Source organism: Dermacentor albipictus, unplaced genomic scaffold (assembly GCF_038994185.2).
Source record: "Dermacentor albipictus isolate Rhodes 1998 colony unplaced genomic scaffold, USDA_Dalb.pri_finalv2 scaffold_17, whole genome shotgun sequence".
Taxonomy (NCBI): domain Eukaryota; kingdom Metazoa; phylum Arthropoda; class Arachnida; order Ixodida; family Ixodidae; genus Dermacentor; species Dermacentor albipictus.
In genome coordinates, this window is record NW_027225571.1 from 9,553,683 (window position 1) to 9,570,623 (window position 16,941).

The window sequence follows — 16,941 nt, forward strand, 5'->3', positions numbered from 1 at the left end:
ACCATACTGCATCACGGTGTACCCGTATCAAATAAGGTAAACAAGTGTTTTGTTGCTGAACACAAACCATAAAACTTTTCATTTCATCTTTTTAGAAATTGCAGATGTTCGATTCGATATTAAACGGCCATTTTTCTCAAGCACTCGGAACATCCATGTTATCTTTATTCCATAAATAAATAAAATCGCAATACATAAGTGAAATGGAATGAGAATATCTTTACTCGACAAAATTAAAAAAGGAAAGGTTGCCAAGTTGAAAACTGCGGCATGCAATCTTTCAAACAAATAAATCTATGCGGTGCTAAAAATATTTAACGAAGACACATTGTGGAAAAGATACAACACCCTTTATTTCAAGTGCACGAAGGCGCACTTAGCGGTGCGCCCGAAGATTCATGGCGTGCGGCTGCTCAGTCTGCGGCCGCTTCGCCCGCTTAGCTCTGCGCGGTGCCTCGGCGTCGCGTTCCAGGTGTGGGAGGACCTGGTCAACCACAAACTGCTCGGCCGATGGGAAAGACCGGATGAAGTCCATCCAGGCGGCCAAACGGCCACGTGAAGTGGATGGCTCACCGACCTCCTCGACCTGCTTCGTCTTGGGCAGCTTCTGGAACACCTTCGTCAGCAAGTAATGAAGCCACAGAATGTTGGTGTGCGGGCGATAGGCTTCCCAATCATCACTGCAAGAAAAACAATAGAGCGTGTAATGTGCGTGTCGTATATTCATTTACTAAACTTTAAAATGGTATGTCCGCAAAAAACAAGTTGCTTTTAAGCGCAGCACAAAAAAAAAATGAAGGTGGCAGGGACACGAATAAGCACACACCAACATGCGCTACCTTTAGGTTAGCGCGTTTGCCTTCTGCTTTTCCGGTTTGTGTTTCTATTTGCGCTAGTCCTCGCATCGCCATTTATCACCTTTCTGACACTTGAGAGGATGCAAGCTCAAATTTTTATTCGTCTTTATTTCAGTGTCTATAAGTACAGTTTTTTCTTATTTTGAGTCCTTTTCATCAGTGTTTCGGCCCATACGAAAGTGAAATGAACGCGCCAGAAAGGAAATGCGTTCAATCTACATACCTGAGCTAAACGTTATACATTCATTCATTGATGCAGCTATCGACCTCATAATCAAATTCGCAGATCGACGTCCATCCCTGTTAACATTTCCGCTATGATGGTTGAAGGATGCCACAGTGTTATCCATGGGAAATCAATAAAGTACATGCTGCTGCGCCTATTGAGAACAAGTTTCGAGCGCATGGTTGTATTTTCATACCTTCGGATATCCAAATGTACTGCAGGGAAAGTTGTCTAACTGCCAGAAAAAATTTACTGTGAAAATAAAACAGCGTTGCCGGCGCTCAGAATATCGCTGAAGTCATCGTCGCACTCGACTGGTCCTAAACTGGGCGACGCTATTTAGTCGACTGTCGCGACATAGCGGAGCTTAGGAAATTTAGCGGCTGCAGTTGGGCGGCCATCCGAGTCGTAGACGCCTACGACAGTGGTTAACTGAAGAGGGATTCTTCATCTGTGCGAAGGTACCTGAAAAGACCAAGCGGCCCACGTAGCAGGCAAAGGCCGGGCCTCTGGCATCCAATAAAGCGAGACACTTGTCAGTTTTCACTCCCGTTGGGAACGCCAGCTGGAGGTGCACTAATTAACTTTGCAGGGACGATGTAGCCAGTGCTGACTTCACCACAATAGGCGCTCTATTGGCTCGGATTCTTCAGTTCCTTACTTGCCACAAACTTCTCGTACGTTCCTGTACGATTAGCAGTGTTGTAAAATGCATTGTGACCACAAGCATGGCGGGGCTGCCCGAATGCGAAGACATGGATAGCTTATAGCACACTTTGACAACACGTGAAAGCACCAGGATGAAAGCTGTGCTCATTGCAGTGCGTTCATCAATATGCGCGGTAAATACAGAATGTTCCGCGTTGATAATTCAAGCAAAATCAAAGAAAAGCGCAGTTCCGGTGGCGCTTTATCTGTGTTTATTGGGTTCTCACAATCCACATGCACGCATACAATTACGTACCCTCGACTCGACCGTACACCCTATGCATCCGACTCGTGTAGCAGCGGCTGTCTCCGATGAGCGCAAATCGATATCAAGTAGTGACGGGACAGCGAATGCGGAGACCACAGCGACCACAGCAACCCACGTTAGCCACGTTGCGCGCCTGTGTCGTCCACGGCTACGCGAGTTTGACATGCGTGGGAACACCTTATGGCAGCATATACAGGGCTAACGTCAGCCAAGCTCTCAAAAATAAAAATGTAGAATACACGACGACGCAACCTATGGTATTCCGTCAGCAGAGACGCACCGCAACAGGAGGATTTATTTTCATATTTATGGATAGCCACGTGAATTACCGAACCTTTCCTTTACTGGATTAGGGCGCGAATTTTTAAAGGAAAGTAATAATTGCGTTTCAGAACACCCGATTCAGTTGATTCCAGTGCGCTATATCTCGCGCAATTACTTTTTTCCACGTTATAAAAAAAAACGCGCTAAATATGAAAATAGCGGCGCCATAACGCGTGCGCGCTCCGTGACACCAGCGGTGCCAGGCGTTGCTCGGAGCAATGAACTCTGCTCAATGCTTGCCACGTCTGCCACGTGAAGGTGGCGAGGCATCGGAATTGGCGTTGGTCGCCACGAACTGCAAGTTGCCTGTTCCGGGTGAAGCCAACGCAGTGCGCAGCGGCATTGAGCAGAGTCCATTGATCTGTCCTGGTGACGTCAGCACGTGTCCTTCCACACTTCCATGTCCCTTAAGCTGATGACAACACTTTCACCGAGCAGAGAACGATGGTCACTTGCAATAAGATTGAATTCCGCCTTCGGCGTGACGTCACAAGCCGGGGAGCTGCTCGGTGGCACCGTTCGGCGCATGATGCTGAGTGCCCCGATCTTTCTCCAGGTTGGTGCCGTGTGGTCCCGCGTAAAGTCTATTAGAAGTAATTCAGTATGCCTCTTTTGGCGCTGCCAATCCCCCGCTGCGTGTTTTATTAAATTATGAGGTTTTACGTGCCAAAACCACGGCCTAATTATGAGGCACGCCATGATTCCCTTAAAATTTGGACCACATGGGGTTCTTTAACGTGCGCATAAATCTAAGTACAGTCGCGATGAATTTCAAGGTGATCGCGCGAGCATCGACCGGGGGGGCCTTCCAAGCAGCATAGCGGCAGATTTCGGATCTGCGAAGATAAAAATTGCGCTCCCTTCTTCCCCTATTATGCTCTTACAGGCTGCAACCATCACCCCCCCAGAACAACTCGCCACATTTTTCGTGCTTGTTTCCCTTTCATGGATCTGTGTGCGTCGCTTCCTCATGCATATCTTGGCTAACAATGACGCCTCTGTGCAAAAGCTCATAACGCAATCGAAATGAATTCGCAGGTTATGCCGTGAACGGTGACGGGAGTGACAGCTTTTCAGGGAACACCAAAAGGGAGAGAGAGGAGCTATCTGATGTTTCCCTCTCGACCGATGGTGATGACGTAACGTGGCACTGCTCCTAGTCTTGGTCGCCGCTCGAGCGATCACCTTCAAATTGATCGCGACTGTACACGGGTGTTTTCGTATTTCGCTCCCACCGAAATGCGGCAGCTGTGGCCGGAATTCGATCCCGCGACCACGTGCTTAGCAGCCCAACACGCATGGTTTTATGTTGCTATGACATCGCTGCAGCGGTTTATTTCCTGCGAAACCTCAGTGACGACGTTGAGTAAAACCCAGGCCCCGATGATAAGATACGCAATGATATTCCGGGCACTCTTACAGAAACTAAAGACCCTCAACTCGGCCTGCACGCCAGGATTGAAGGCGTTTAACTGAAGTTTTTCGACATTGAAAAGCTCCCTTGACCCTCGTAAACGGTCTGAAACGAAATTTCACACATGTGAAAATTATATCAACGCTACGGATAAATGACTTTCGCGCGTGACCGAGAAAGCAAATGAAGATAGGGGACGTCCAAACAACGTCGCTATGTTTGGGCTAGAGGTAGAGGCAAGCGAAACCAGTACTCAGCTTCGATAAAAAGTCGCCAACAATATATTCAAGGGTATGGTCGGTGTCTACGTAAAAACAATTGAGCGTATTCACCGCGTTCGCCGAAAAAATAGCCGGGTGCGTGCCTTCACATTGCGTTGCTTTTATTTCACAGAAAAAAAAAATCGTAGTTCTGCGCAGCTGCCACAAAGATAAGGATAAAAGTGTCTCTGTTTCAGGAAATTTCTCGACGATATTAGGGACACACGGTGCAAACTGTGGCATTCATCTAAGTTTGACCGTGAAAATTGAAAAATAAGGTTAGTGGCGTTTATGATAAGCTTAAAATAAATAATGACGCGTAGTTGTGACATTATGCTGGAAGAAGGAGGGTGGTTTTAAAGCAAAGCAGAAGCCCGGTTACCTAAGTGGCTGAGGGATCTTCGTCATAGTATGTTGGAGCAGCAAAGACAACCGTCGACAATGCTTAGTTGTGTGAAAAGTTACGCAAATGAAATTGATAAATTAGAGGAAGTGATTTTGCTCTACCCTCCCTCCTGATATTCTGGTGATCACAGAAACGTGGCTCTATACATTGATACATGATTTTGACATGTTTCCCATTTTTTTACTCAGTCTTTCGTTCGCATCGCCACAGTCGGGGTGTCGCTGTCGAGCAGAGGTTATATTATATTGCCTGAAGCCCCTGAGCAATATTTATTACACCTGCATGACTATCTTAATGTCAATGTAAACGAGAAAACTAGATTATTAAAGGGAAAGCCTTAGGGGTCCACGTTGGCGGTGCCCTTGGCGAAACTGCGCTGTGACGAAAAGGCCGATGCCGCAAAGGGTTAAAACACGCCGGAAAATGTTCAGCCTGACGTCAAATTTCTCAGCGAGGTTCCTGTAAACAAAAGTAAATTAGTGGCCTAAAAAAAAAAGATTGGTACGTATCGGTCTGAGTGGGAACCGAATTTTAGGTTTAGTACTGCTTTCGCGTCAGGTGTTGCTGCGCAGAAAAGCGGGTGAGCGCGCTCTGCGCATTGACGTCAGAGTCGGAGCGGCGGTTGTTGGCGTCGAACGATGGAGGAGCGTGGCCGCTCTTGCGGCTCGCGAGGACGCCCGCGCGACAAAATATTGCGGGGTGCGCGAGCGCGTGGCGAAGCTACCTCTTTTGGCGGTGAATCCCCGGTGTCGAGACCGACGCATGCGCGTCCCTCCGAGACTGCACGCGTGCATGTTTCCGCGCTTCCTCCTTGCGCGCCGGCGATATCTGAATGTTGTCGCGATGTATCCCTCTTGCGATATGCGCCGTGGCGGCTTCTAAGGGCAGAACGTCGTTTACACAACGGAAATTATTTGCTCATTTTCGTCTTGCCTGTCTCCTTCTATAGATTGCGTTATATGCCACGCTCTTCTGCGGGAGAACGTGCAGCCCGGTGCAGCCCAGAAAAAGAAAATGACTCGTTGCGTTCGCCACCGGGCCGGCCGTATGCGCCAGCGCTCGTGACTCGGAAAGAAGCGGCCGCAGTGGCGCGCCCAACAACTCACGCTTCTAAACACGCTTCACGCAGTTTCGCCCGTCGAAGCCGCCACAGGGCCACAGCATGGCCACAGCGCATATCGCAAGAGGGCTACCTCGTGGCTACATTCGAATATCGCCGGCGAGCACGGAGGAAGGAAACTCAGGAGAGGTCCTGACGTCACTCTTTGTGAAGCGACAGTGAAGCCGGAAGTTGGCGTTGCTAATGGCGTTGCTCCGCCTATCGGGCCAGCTCTCCTCTCTTGTTTACTTTTCTCGCGAAACCACGCCGCGCGGCGCGCAACTGTGCTGCTCGGTAGGGTGCCTCGATGCCTTTGCGAGGGCGAGTGCCGCCTCCTCGGCCGGGACAGTACACCTGCGGCCATTTTCATGCCCGTTCTCGCGGCGGCGCGGCGGCTGTAACACGTGCGTTCGCTCTTTCGCCTTTTCTCTTCGTGCTGACCGGTGGCGCACATCGAAAAATGCCGGGTTGTTGTGTGCCGCAGTGCACCAACCACTCCAGAAAGGGATGGAGAATGTTTCAGTTCCCGAGGGACCCCAAGAGAAGGCTGCTTTGGACAGTAAAGACCAAGCGCGACAAGTGGCAACCGACAAACACATCGTGCATGTGCAGCGTGAGTAAAACTTTCCTTCGTATGCCAAAAGGATTCGCATGTGCGTGCCGTTGAGGTACGCGATTCATTTTGATTGAGAGAACGTGTGGAAGGTCTGAACAGGGACATGTAAATATTATCGCTCTGAAATTAAGTGCCGCTGAGGATTAGCAACTTCGTGCACAGGGATTGTGTGGCAAATGTTGGGAGCAAATTAGATTGCTCACAGAACGAGTATCGCTGCCCGGAAACTTCCGCACCTTTTAAGAAAACAAAAATGCCCGCGTTCTCTTGACGAGAGAGACCGAAAAAAGAAAAAAAAAGGAGGCGTTGTTCGAGTATTTTTCTTCGAATGAGACTTTCTCGCTGAAAAAAAGCTTGAGGCCTTTTTTGGTGCGCCTGCTCTTCTGACTCACTGACTGAATTTTAACTTGAAACAATGAACATGAAATCTCTTCACAATGGCGCACACAATTCCCCTTCATAGTAAAATAAAGGAAAAGTGCAGTCTATTTCGATTATGTGGGCTCCTAAGCAATCATTATGTTGTGTAAAGGCGAGAGCGTTACTTGTTGCTGAGTGTAGGGCTGCGGCGAAATGCTACTGCAATGTGTAGTGCGGCTATGTAATTTTTGCGAGGCTCTGAAAGTTGCTTATTATGAGGTCGCGACAAAGCGAGACGACAAATCGGTCATATTGCGATCTCTCAGCTGGGTTTTATTTGCGGAGTTCTCACCATGCCCTACCGCCTACGGCCACGCTTTGCTGTCTCGAGTGGTGATGTGGACGCGAGTGATTGAACCTCAGACGGCGAAGACGGCATAGCACCGACACCTTCAGAAAGCTCGTCTCAATGGTCACGCAAGCAAGACGTGTGCGGGAGTTAATTTAACCTAAGCTTCTATCCACGCTGAAGTACACTAATGCTGCTAGCATTAGCAGAGTTCCTATTTTTACACCTAATAAGTGTCCTAAATTGCACTGATTCCAGGTTCTGAAGACAAGAATAATCTGTGCAAACATGCCTTCAAAGTACCCTGAAATATTTTTTTTCGGGGCAAATAAACAACTTTCATGGTTTTAAACAATATTAATGATTGTTTGTTTTCAACTAACCTCTGATCGCGGCAATAGATTGTTATTTTGTCTTTAAAACACTGTCTTAAGTGCGCGTTGAATATACGATGCAGTCGACTATCATTAGTTTGACCTATTAATGACCTCAAAATTTCGATTCCATTCGAGTATAAACGGATGTATTTTCACTGCGACTAATAACTTTCCTCATCATTTGACCAATATACAGTGGTCCCGCCAAGTTCGAATGGCCGACTACACGCGCATAAAGATGCCTGGAGATATTTGGAGTTTTCAGTGCACAATGCATGCATGCGCGGCTCAGGTACTGCGATATTCGGTTCGTGTACGTGTGGCGAATGCGCTGGCTTTTATTTCTTAGGACAAGGTACGTAAAGCACATTAATCTTTTTTCTTCTACAAAAAAACCGTCATTCTAGGTTGACAATAAATGTGAATACGGCAACTGGAGCGTTCTTAATTAGTTACACAATTGAGTAATTGAATGCAATCTACCTGCTTATGATATTGCTGTTATTAATTTATTTTAATCCTGCAGTTAGGTTCCTAGTGCGCTCTATGAACTCTTTCCAATCTAGCACCCGAGTCGCCGTGTGCTAGGAGAAACGACCGTCCAAATCCTAAAATATTTGGACAGTTGCCACTTACAAGCCTGTTCTGTTGACACTTAATTAGAAAAGGCGTGAAACGCAATTGTATTGTCTTTTGATCGCGAAGACAAGCGCGCTTTTGCAGCGGCAAGTGCGACAAGCCTGTTGGCGCACGCCCCGCGCCTCTGAAGTAGGCATGGCAATGGCAGCCGCCGTAGCAGACGACGCAGTTGTCTTCACCCTCAGCGGAGCGTGCGCGCGCATCGAGGCGCCCTACTGCTCGGACCCGCGCTCTCCGCAGCAATACTAAACAATCGTCAATAGTTAGCGCGTTAGCATGATTCCGCCAAAGAAGGCAAAATTTCCCGCGGATATTCCTTCGGCCGTTGCCATTGCCGTGGCGCGGTACATTGCGTACAGCGTTGCACGCGCGTTCATTTCACGAACTTTAGTTCCTCCTGTCCCACCTGGCCACAGCAACATCCGGTAGAGCACGGTCCAGATAACGCAGCGCTACAAAACACGGAGACCAACGCAAACCTGCATGCACGGCGCCTTTGCCACGGTACAAAACCTACGAAGCAGCACGTGTGAGCGCACAGAACAATAGCAAAGCCGCCAATAACAAAGTCGCCACTACAGCAAAGAAATAAAAACAGCAATACAAAGGAGAACCTACTACGTCATTTCCTCCACACTTTTCTCATAGCGCGCGGAGAGGGTAGGGCATCTCCTCAGTTTCCTTCCTCCATGCCGGCGCGCAAGGACGACGCGCGGAAACATGCACGCCTGCAGTCGCGGAGGGACGCGCATGCGTGCAGGCGTCGGTCTCGACCACGTGGGTTCACCGCCAGAAGGGGAAGAGGGTCGCTTCGCCAGTGGGGGGAAACTCCCCGGTTTCGGTGGCAGAGGTAATTGGCGCCATTTCTGTATTGGGCGAACCCGATAATCCGTTTTCCTTGCATGGCCTCGTAGATCGTCGCGCGCACGCGCGCCGATCCAGGTGGCCGAGCCCTTCCCCTTCCGCAACTCCTCTCCAATCGCCCTCCCTCGCAACTCCCTCACCTTCGACTGTCTCCGCGCGCGCCGCCGGCCCGGAGCCAGCTGAGCCGGCTGCATGACGTTTCATGTTTCGTTATCTGCTGTTATCGCGAAGCGTGCGCTGCTGTGCGTTTACTGACGTGGCTAGTTTCGTCAGTTTCGTGGTCCTCGGTAGCTGTGTGCTTGTGCTCCGCGATGTTTCACCCGTTTCACGACTCGTACCGCTCGTGCATCGTGCAGTGGTGCACAAATACTTCAAAAACAAGTCCTGCAAGGTTGTTCCGGGTGCCTAAAGTCAACAGGTGAGCGCTCAGACCCAAGGACATCAGAAGGCGCATGTACACGAACACAGCCCTGTCCATTTGTGTGCTCCATGGGGCTCCGGACGTCGTTGCGCCTCGATTCTGCTACACTTGCCTTTTCCCGGAAGAGAAAGCTGACAAATAGACGTTCCTCCTCATTGTCACCTGGTCTGTAACTTGTGTTTTTCTGTGCCAAGTCTCATTCTGCAACTTCAGTAACTTGCCCAGCTTTCCATACCGCCCTCAGTGCTTTTTCTGTGTGTCACGTTCTACAAAACAACTAACACCTGAAAAATTACTGTTAGTGTTTGTGTACTATCTCAGTAACCCCCGATGGAAAAACCGCGCGAACAACCTTCATGTGTAGGCATGATACGCTTTCTTTTTCTTCTGGAAAGCATGAGCATTGCAAGTGTCCTACATGCAGATTTTTGCAGTTCGTGTTTATTATACAAAGGAGCGCCCAGTAATTACGACTTAGTGTATTCAGTGACGTAATTTTATTGCTAAGCATTGCATTCGGGTCGAAAGAAAAGTTGTGTTGGCTTACTTTACCTGGTCTTTGATTGAGGAATAAGCGTTTCTTTCTATGAATGTTTTCTATGTGCTGCTGCAAAAGCCGAATACCTTCTGTTCCCCGTTGCCACCGCTACTCAAGTTGTGGCCAAGTGCAAAATAATGTGATAACTTGTTTCAGTTCTTAGTACAATGTTATTTTTTCTGCCATGTTTTTTCAATTTGTTTAGCAGTAATGAACATGTCACGCATTTCATATACTTTCATGCAGATTTATAAGTAAGCTTTCTTTTGGTATGGCTCTCAATCAAACAATGCTAGCATCTTATTCTATTTTTCAGGTATTTTGCGTGTCATTGTTTTTGCCATTACCAGTGAGTATTACCTTTTTATAGTTGTCAGGACTATGTCATACAAGTCGTCCAATATTGTGCAATATCTCAGTGCATATATAAGGAGCTCGTCTACATTTCGGCCTTGAGGACGTTATATAAGAATCTTATGTGTGTACATGAAACGGCCTTCGCGTTTTCTAGCGCTTTCTTTTGTTATTTCACTAGCTGTGAACTTTCTCTTTAGTACTCTTGTATATGTCATGCACGTTTCATTTCTGCTCATTTTTTGAGCGTGTATCACACCACGTTGCAAGAAAAATCTGTTTTCGGAAACGAAGTCAATAAAGCGAGATTAAACATCTGTTGTGCTGGAAGTGCAACTTTTTTTATGTCCCGGCGCATGCTGGTATAATATAAGTATGGGCAAGACTGCGTGCGTGCCAACGCTTAGACCACGGCGCACCACGCGCCAGCTCGCAAGCAATGCCAAAGCGCTGCGTAGCGCGCGCATTGATTGCGGGCTGACGCGTGGCGCGCTGTCAGAAGCGCGCGCTAAAAAAAAAAAGAAACGCGCACCGTAGAAACAAAAAAAAAGTGAGTGGCGCGCGCAGCATGGGGGAAAGGTAGTGGAGCTGGTCGGCATAATAAAAACAAAAAGGAAAGAAAAAAGTCTAGGAGAGGAGGTAACGCGCGGCTGCTGTTGCTGTTGCCATGACAACGTAAACAATCATGCACGCCGCCATTTTGCTTCTGCGTCGCCCATTGGTTAGGGCCGTAACTGAAGGGGACCTTGGCGGTAGCGTCGGAAGAGCGTCTGCTCGAAAACGGCCAATGGGAGCCATACGGAGTGTCCCCCCTCTGGCTTCGCCACGCGCTCGCGCATCCCGCAATATTTTGTGGGCGAGTGTACGCTCCCGCGGGAGAAACTCGAGCCGCTGCGCCGTAGTGAGGAGGTCGCCTTGGTACCACACATGTAGTTCCCATTGCGACTCGTTATGTCTTCCAACTACCTATTCTTTCACCGTGCTTCCAACGAAGTCTAACCCGGATCGTATAGCTTGCTGCATTAGCAATATGTCTTGTAAAGAAGTGGGAGCCCGATTGTATACCTTCAAGTATTACCGAATGTGCAGCAGCCTTTCGGCTTGTGCTACAAGAGTGTAACACCTGCCGAACTTTCTACTAACTGGTGATTTCACTGTATTAATCTCGCACTTGGGAATAAGGAAATCGCAAACTGTGATTTAAACACAGCGTTTAACTTTGCTCTGGCCCGGCTTGATAAACATCCGACGCGCACTCAGCAGGTGGCTTCGCCGGTGTTGGATCCCGTTTTCGTGTCTCGTACTTTAACACCAGAGCTGAACACCAAGGATGGTACCGCAAGAGGCTGTCATTCACGTTTCACCAAATAGATAAACACGTCAGAAATAGTGTTATATCGCGTATTGCATTTGAAGTCTTTAGCAGGGCCTATGATGAAAGCGTCATTTATTGTCCCCAAGACCTTTCGGACAATTTTTTCCAGTTTATAAAGCAAACGTCAACGACGTCTAGCTGGATCGAACTCCAGGCGGCGATTGCGCACTACGAGGAAACTCACCTCAGGAAAATGAAAAGCAATAATGCGCGAGACCCCGTGAACTACTCGAGACATAACTCATTTGAAGAAGCGATTGCAAAGCACGCGTACAGAAGCAGCAGAAATCTCACGGGAATTGTTCGTAACTGTTCGTAACTTGTTCCTAAATTAAAGGCAGAGAATAAATGCGCCAAACATTTTTTTTTCGTATACACTGGCAAACTGATACATCAACCATAGAAATTGTGGCGATAACTATCGAAGGCAGATAGTTCGATATCGAAGCTGAAGATCGTAAACCACGTGGTAGAAGACGCGAGTGCCATGGTCAATTCGTTTGTCAATTTTGTCTTCACACGTGTTCCCTCAATGTATGCTGATTTCTCAGCACCACGCAGCTTTATGCACCCTGTGCAGATTGCAAGACCGCGCATCTTGAACTTGCTATTACTTTTTCACGTAAGAAAGACCCCTGTCCCATACAACATTTCAAACGAGTTTTTTTTTTTTTTAAGATTCGCAGAAGAAAGATTTCGCCAGTGCTACATAAGTAATTTTCCCAGTATCGCTAAGTACGGGTGCTCTTCCGGCAGACAGGCCATACTCGAAATTCCTACGTATTCACAAAGACGGCGACGAATTAAAGGTAGATACTTATCGGCCTGCACCCTTAAGGAATTGTACAATATTAGAACATGCCGTCAATAAAACAATCATAGGCTACTTAGACGTTAATAAGACGACTAGCAAGAGGAGAACAAGGTGAAAGCAGGAGCCAATGTTTCGACGAGTGCACTTGTCTTCTTCAACGCGACGTATGCTTTCCTCGTCACTGTATACACAGGTGGGGTTCTTCCACGGTGGAGAGGGTGTAAGGCGGGTGGCTGCGGCAACGAGCGAAGGTGTATTAGCGGCGAGAGTGTCGAATTGAGAATAAAGGAGTGCTGTGCACCAGGTCATGGACACGGCCGTCTGTCAACCACGTGTCAACGCCCGTGTGTCAGCCGGCATGCCAACACGGTGCGCAGCAGCCCTGTTAACAACTTGCTTTATGACCGGAAACACAAATTTTGTAAAGGGATACGAACTGTAACCCGTTTGCTTGAAATTATGCATGGGTTGGCATGGTAATTAACTCCACCCTGGAAACCGACGCAATATTGATTGATATTGCTACCGCAACCCACATTGTAAGTTATTCGAATAGATGAATTCAGCAGATATTCATCCCAAAATAATCACGTGGATTGAAGCATATCTTTCGAACAGTGTGCAGTATGTTCCAGTAAACAATGCCAATTCTAGCCATGTTAATGTTTTATCAGGCGTACAACAGTGTTTCATTTTGAGATCTTTAGTTGGCCCTCATTTACGTTAATGATATCTATTCATGCGTAAACCAACGGGTTACACTGAGGTTATTCGCGGATGGCTGCGCGACCTACTGCACTGTGCCAGCGTGAAGGACCAGGAAAAGCTGAACATTTAATTACGTCAAATTACTTACTTGTTTGGGTTGGGACATGCAAATAAACGTCAAGACAGGCCGCCATTGGAATCTGAACCTGGCAACGTTTAACGTTAGAACGCTATCTAGTGAGGCGAGTCTAGCAGTGTTATTGGAGGAATTAGAAGGTAGTAAATGGGATATAATAGGGCTCAGTGAGGTTAGGAGGACAAAAGAAGCATATACAGTGCTAAAACGCGGGCATGTACTGTGTTACCGGGGCTTAGCGGAGACACGAGAACTAGGAGTCGGATTCCTGATTAGTAAGGAAATAGCTGGTAACATACAGGAATTCTATAGCATTAACGAGAAGGTGGCAGGTCTTGTTGTGAAACTTAATAAGAGGTACAAATTGAAGGTGGTACAAGTCTATGCCCCTACATACAGTCATGATGACCAGGAAGTCCAAAGCTTTTATGAAGACGTGGAATCGGCGATGGGTAAAGTCAAAACAAAATACACTATACTGATGGGCGACTTCAATGCCAGGGTAGGCAAGAAGCAGGCTGGAGACAAGTCAGTGGGGAAATATTGCATAGGCTCTAGGAATGGCAGAGGAGAGTTATTAGTAGAGTTTGCAGAACAGAATAATATGCGGATAATGAATACCTTTTTCCGCAAGCGGGTTAGTCGAAAGTGGACGTGGAGGAGCCCGAATGGTGAGACTAGAAATGAAATCGACTTCATACTCTGCGCGAACCCTGGCATCATACAAGACGTAGAGGTGCTCGGCAAGGTACGCTGCAGTGACCATAGGATGGTAAGAACTCGAATTAGCCTAGACTTGAGGAGGGAACGGAAGAAACTGGTACACAAGAAGCCAATCAATGAGTTTGCGGTAAGAGGGAAACTAGAGGAATTCCGGATCAAGCTACAGAACAGGTATTCGGCTCTAACTCAGGCAGAGGACCTTAGTGTTGAAGCAATGAACAACAATCTCATGGGCATCATTAAGGAGTGCGCAATAGAAGTCGGTGGTAACGCCGTTAGACAGGAAACCACTAAGCTATCGCAGGAGACGAAAGATCTGATCAAGAAACGCCAATGTATGAAAGCCTCTAACCCTACAGCTAGAATAGAACTGGCAGAACTTTCTAAGTTAATCAACAAGCATAAGACAGCGGACATCAGGAACTATAATATGGATAGAATTGAACAGGCTCTCAGGAACAGAGGAAGCCTAGAAACAGTGAAGAAGAAACTAGGAATGGGCAAGAATCAGATGTGTGCGTTAAGAGACAAAGCCGGCAATATCGTTACTAATATGGATGAGATAGTTCATGTGGCTGAGGAGTTCTATAGAGATTTATACAGTACCAGTGGCACCCACGAAGATAGTGGAAGAGAGACTAGCCTAGAACAATTCCAAATCCCACAGGTAACGCCAGAAGAAGTAAAGAAAGCCTTAGGAGCTATGCAAAGGGGGAAGGCAGCTGGGGAGGATCAGGTAACAGCAGATTTGTTGAAGGATGGTGGTCAGATTGTTCAAGAGAAACTGGCCACCCTGTACACGCAATGCCTCATAACGTCGAGCGTACCGGAATCTTGGAAGAATGCTAACATAATCCTAATCCATAAGAAAGGTGACGCCAAAGACTTGAAAAATTATAGACCGATCAGCTTACTGTCCGTTGCCTACAAAGTATTTATTAAGGTCATCGCAAATGGAATCAGGAACACCTTAGACTTCTGTCAACCAAAGGACCAGGCAGGATTCCGTAAAGGCTACTCAACAATAGACCATATTCACACTATAAATCAAGCGATAGAGAAATGTGCAGAATATAACCAACCCTTATATATAGCTTACATTGATTACGAGAAAGCGTTTGATTCATTCGAAACCTCAGCAGTCATGGAGGCATTACGGAATCAGTGTGTAGATGAGCCATATGTAAAAATACTGGAAGATATCTATAGCGGCTCCACAGCCACCGTAGTCCTCCACAAAGAAAGCAACAAAATCCCTACAAAGAAAGGTGTCAGACAGGGAGATACGATCTCTCCAATGCTATTCACAGCATTCACAGCATGTTTACAAGAGGTATTCAGAGGCCTGGAGTGGGAAGAATTGGGGATAAAAGTTGATGGAGAATACCTTAGCAACTTGCGATTCGCTGATGATATTGCCTTGCTTAGTAACTCAGGAGACCAATTGCAATGCATGCTCACTGACCTGGAGAGGCAAAGCAGAAGGGTGGGTCAGAAAATTAATCTGCAGAAAACTAAAGTAATGTTTAACAGTCTCGGAAGAGAACAGCAGTTTACGATAGGTAGCGAAGAACTGGAAGTGGTAAGGGAATACATCTACTTAGGGCAGGTAGTGACCACGGATCCGGATCATGAGACTGAAATAACCAGAAGAATAAGAATCAGCTGGGGTGCGTTTGGCAGGCATTCTCAAATCATGAACAGCAGGTTGCCACTATCCCTCAAAAGGAAAGTGTATAACAGCTGTGTGTTACCAGTACTCACATATGGGGCAGAAACCTGGAGGCTTACGAAAAGGGTTCTGCTGAAATTGAGGACGACGCAACGAGCTATGGAAAGAAGAATGATGGGTGTAACGTTAAGGGATAAGAAAAGAGCAGTTTGGGTGAGGCAACAAACGCGGGTAAACGACATCTTAGTTGAAATCAAGAAAAAGGAATGGGCATGGGCCGGACATGTAATGAGGAGGGAAGATAACCGATGGTCACTAAGGGTTATGGACTGGATTTCAAGGGAAGGGAAGCGTAGTAGGGGGCGGCAGAAAGTTAGGTGGGCGGATGACATTAAGACGTTTGCAGGGACAACATGGCCACAATTAGTACATGACCGGGGTAGTTGGAGAAGTATGGGAGAGGCCTTTGCCCTGCAGTGGGCGTAACTAGGCTGATGATGATGATGAAACGAGTTCCTCAGGGTAAGCAGAAAAAAAGTGCTTTTCTTTTCAGTTACGAAATAACGGGCACTGATACAACACAAACGCGGGAACTCAAATATTTTGGAGTCAATTACGCAGGACCTAAAATAGGCGGAGAACACCGAGACTGCATGCACCAAGGCATTCAAACAATCAGGATTTCCACTCCGGAAATTGGGAATGGCATCACCACAAGTGAAAGTAGCTTAGAAAACCTTAGTCGGGCCAATTTTTGAGTATGCAAGTATAGCTTGGGACTCCAGCTAAGCTTATCAAAAAGCTTGGAAAAGTACAAAAAAAACAGTCAGCTTCATCTGCGGTAAGTATTCATGTGACGTTAGTGCAACTGCTTTACATGTCAAGAGATGCATCTGTCCGTTTCGGCAGAATATCGCTGCAATGAAGCTTTCTTCTTTTGTACTTTGACTCAAGCATCAAAATTTTTATCATTTATTTATTTTTTATTAATTCTGTCGACCCACAATGGGTCATTACAGGAGTGGAACAAGTACAGAATGAACATACATAGTGTTACATTCCTTGGCAATTAGTGGACCATCATACATCTATGTTGATTTTCTAGGTACAAGAATACACTTTCTGGAAGACGCACTATAGAGGTATGCTCATGAATATATTAAGGTCACAGGGGACAAATGTAAAATAAGTAGACTTCACATTTTCCTGAAGTTCACCTATTGATAATAGTTTCACTATAGTGTCGGTAGCTTGTTTCATTCATGACAAGGAGAAAATTGACTAGGAAAACTACCCGAAGCAACCGTGGCGGCATTCTGGTCGAAACAACCATAACGAGTGCATTCGAGAGTCTATCGCACGGTGCAAAACTTTCAAGAACTATTTCCCGTAGCAATAGAATTGTGGAATACACCGTCAAATAATGTTGGGAA

General features: G+C 46.9%; 1 protein-coding gene across 2 annotated transcripts in view; it reads right to left on the reverse strand.

The window, feature by feature from the left end:
- Positions 1-333: 333 nt before the first annotated feature.
- Positions 334-16,941, reverse strand: part of LOC139051977 (uncharacterized) — a 118,157-nt gene continuing 101,549 nt past the window's right edge. The window contains exon 14 of one of the 2 annotated variants that reach the window (XM_070529040.1): positions 334-616. In XM_070529040.1, coding sequence (XP_070385141.1) covers positions 397-616 — 220 coding nt within the window. In that variant the 3' untranslated portion in view covers positions 334-396. Of the gene's footprint in view, positions 681-16,941 lie in introns of both variants that reach the window. The other variant, XM_070529039.1, reaches the window with a different exon arrangement.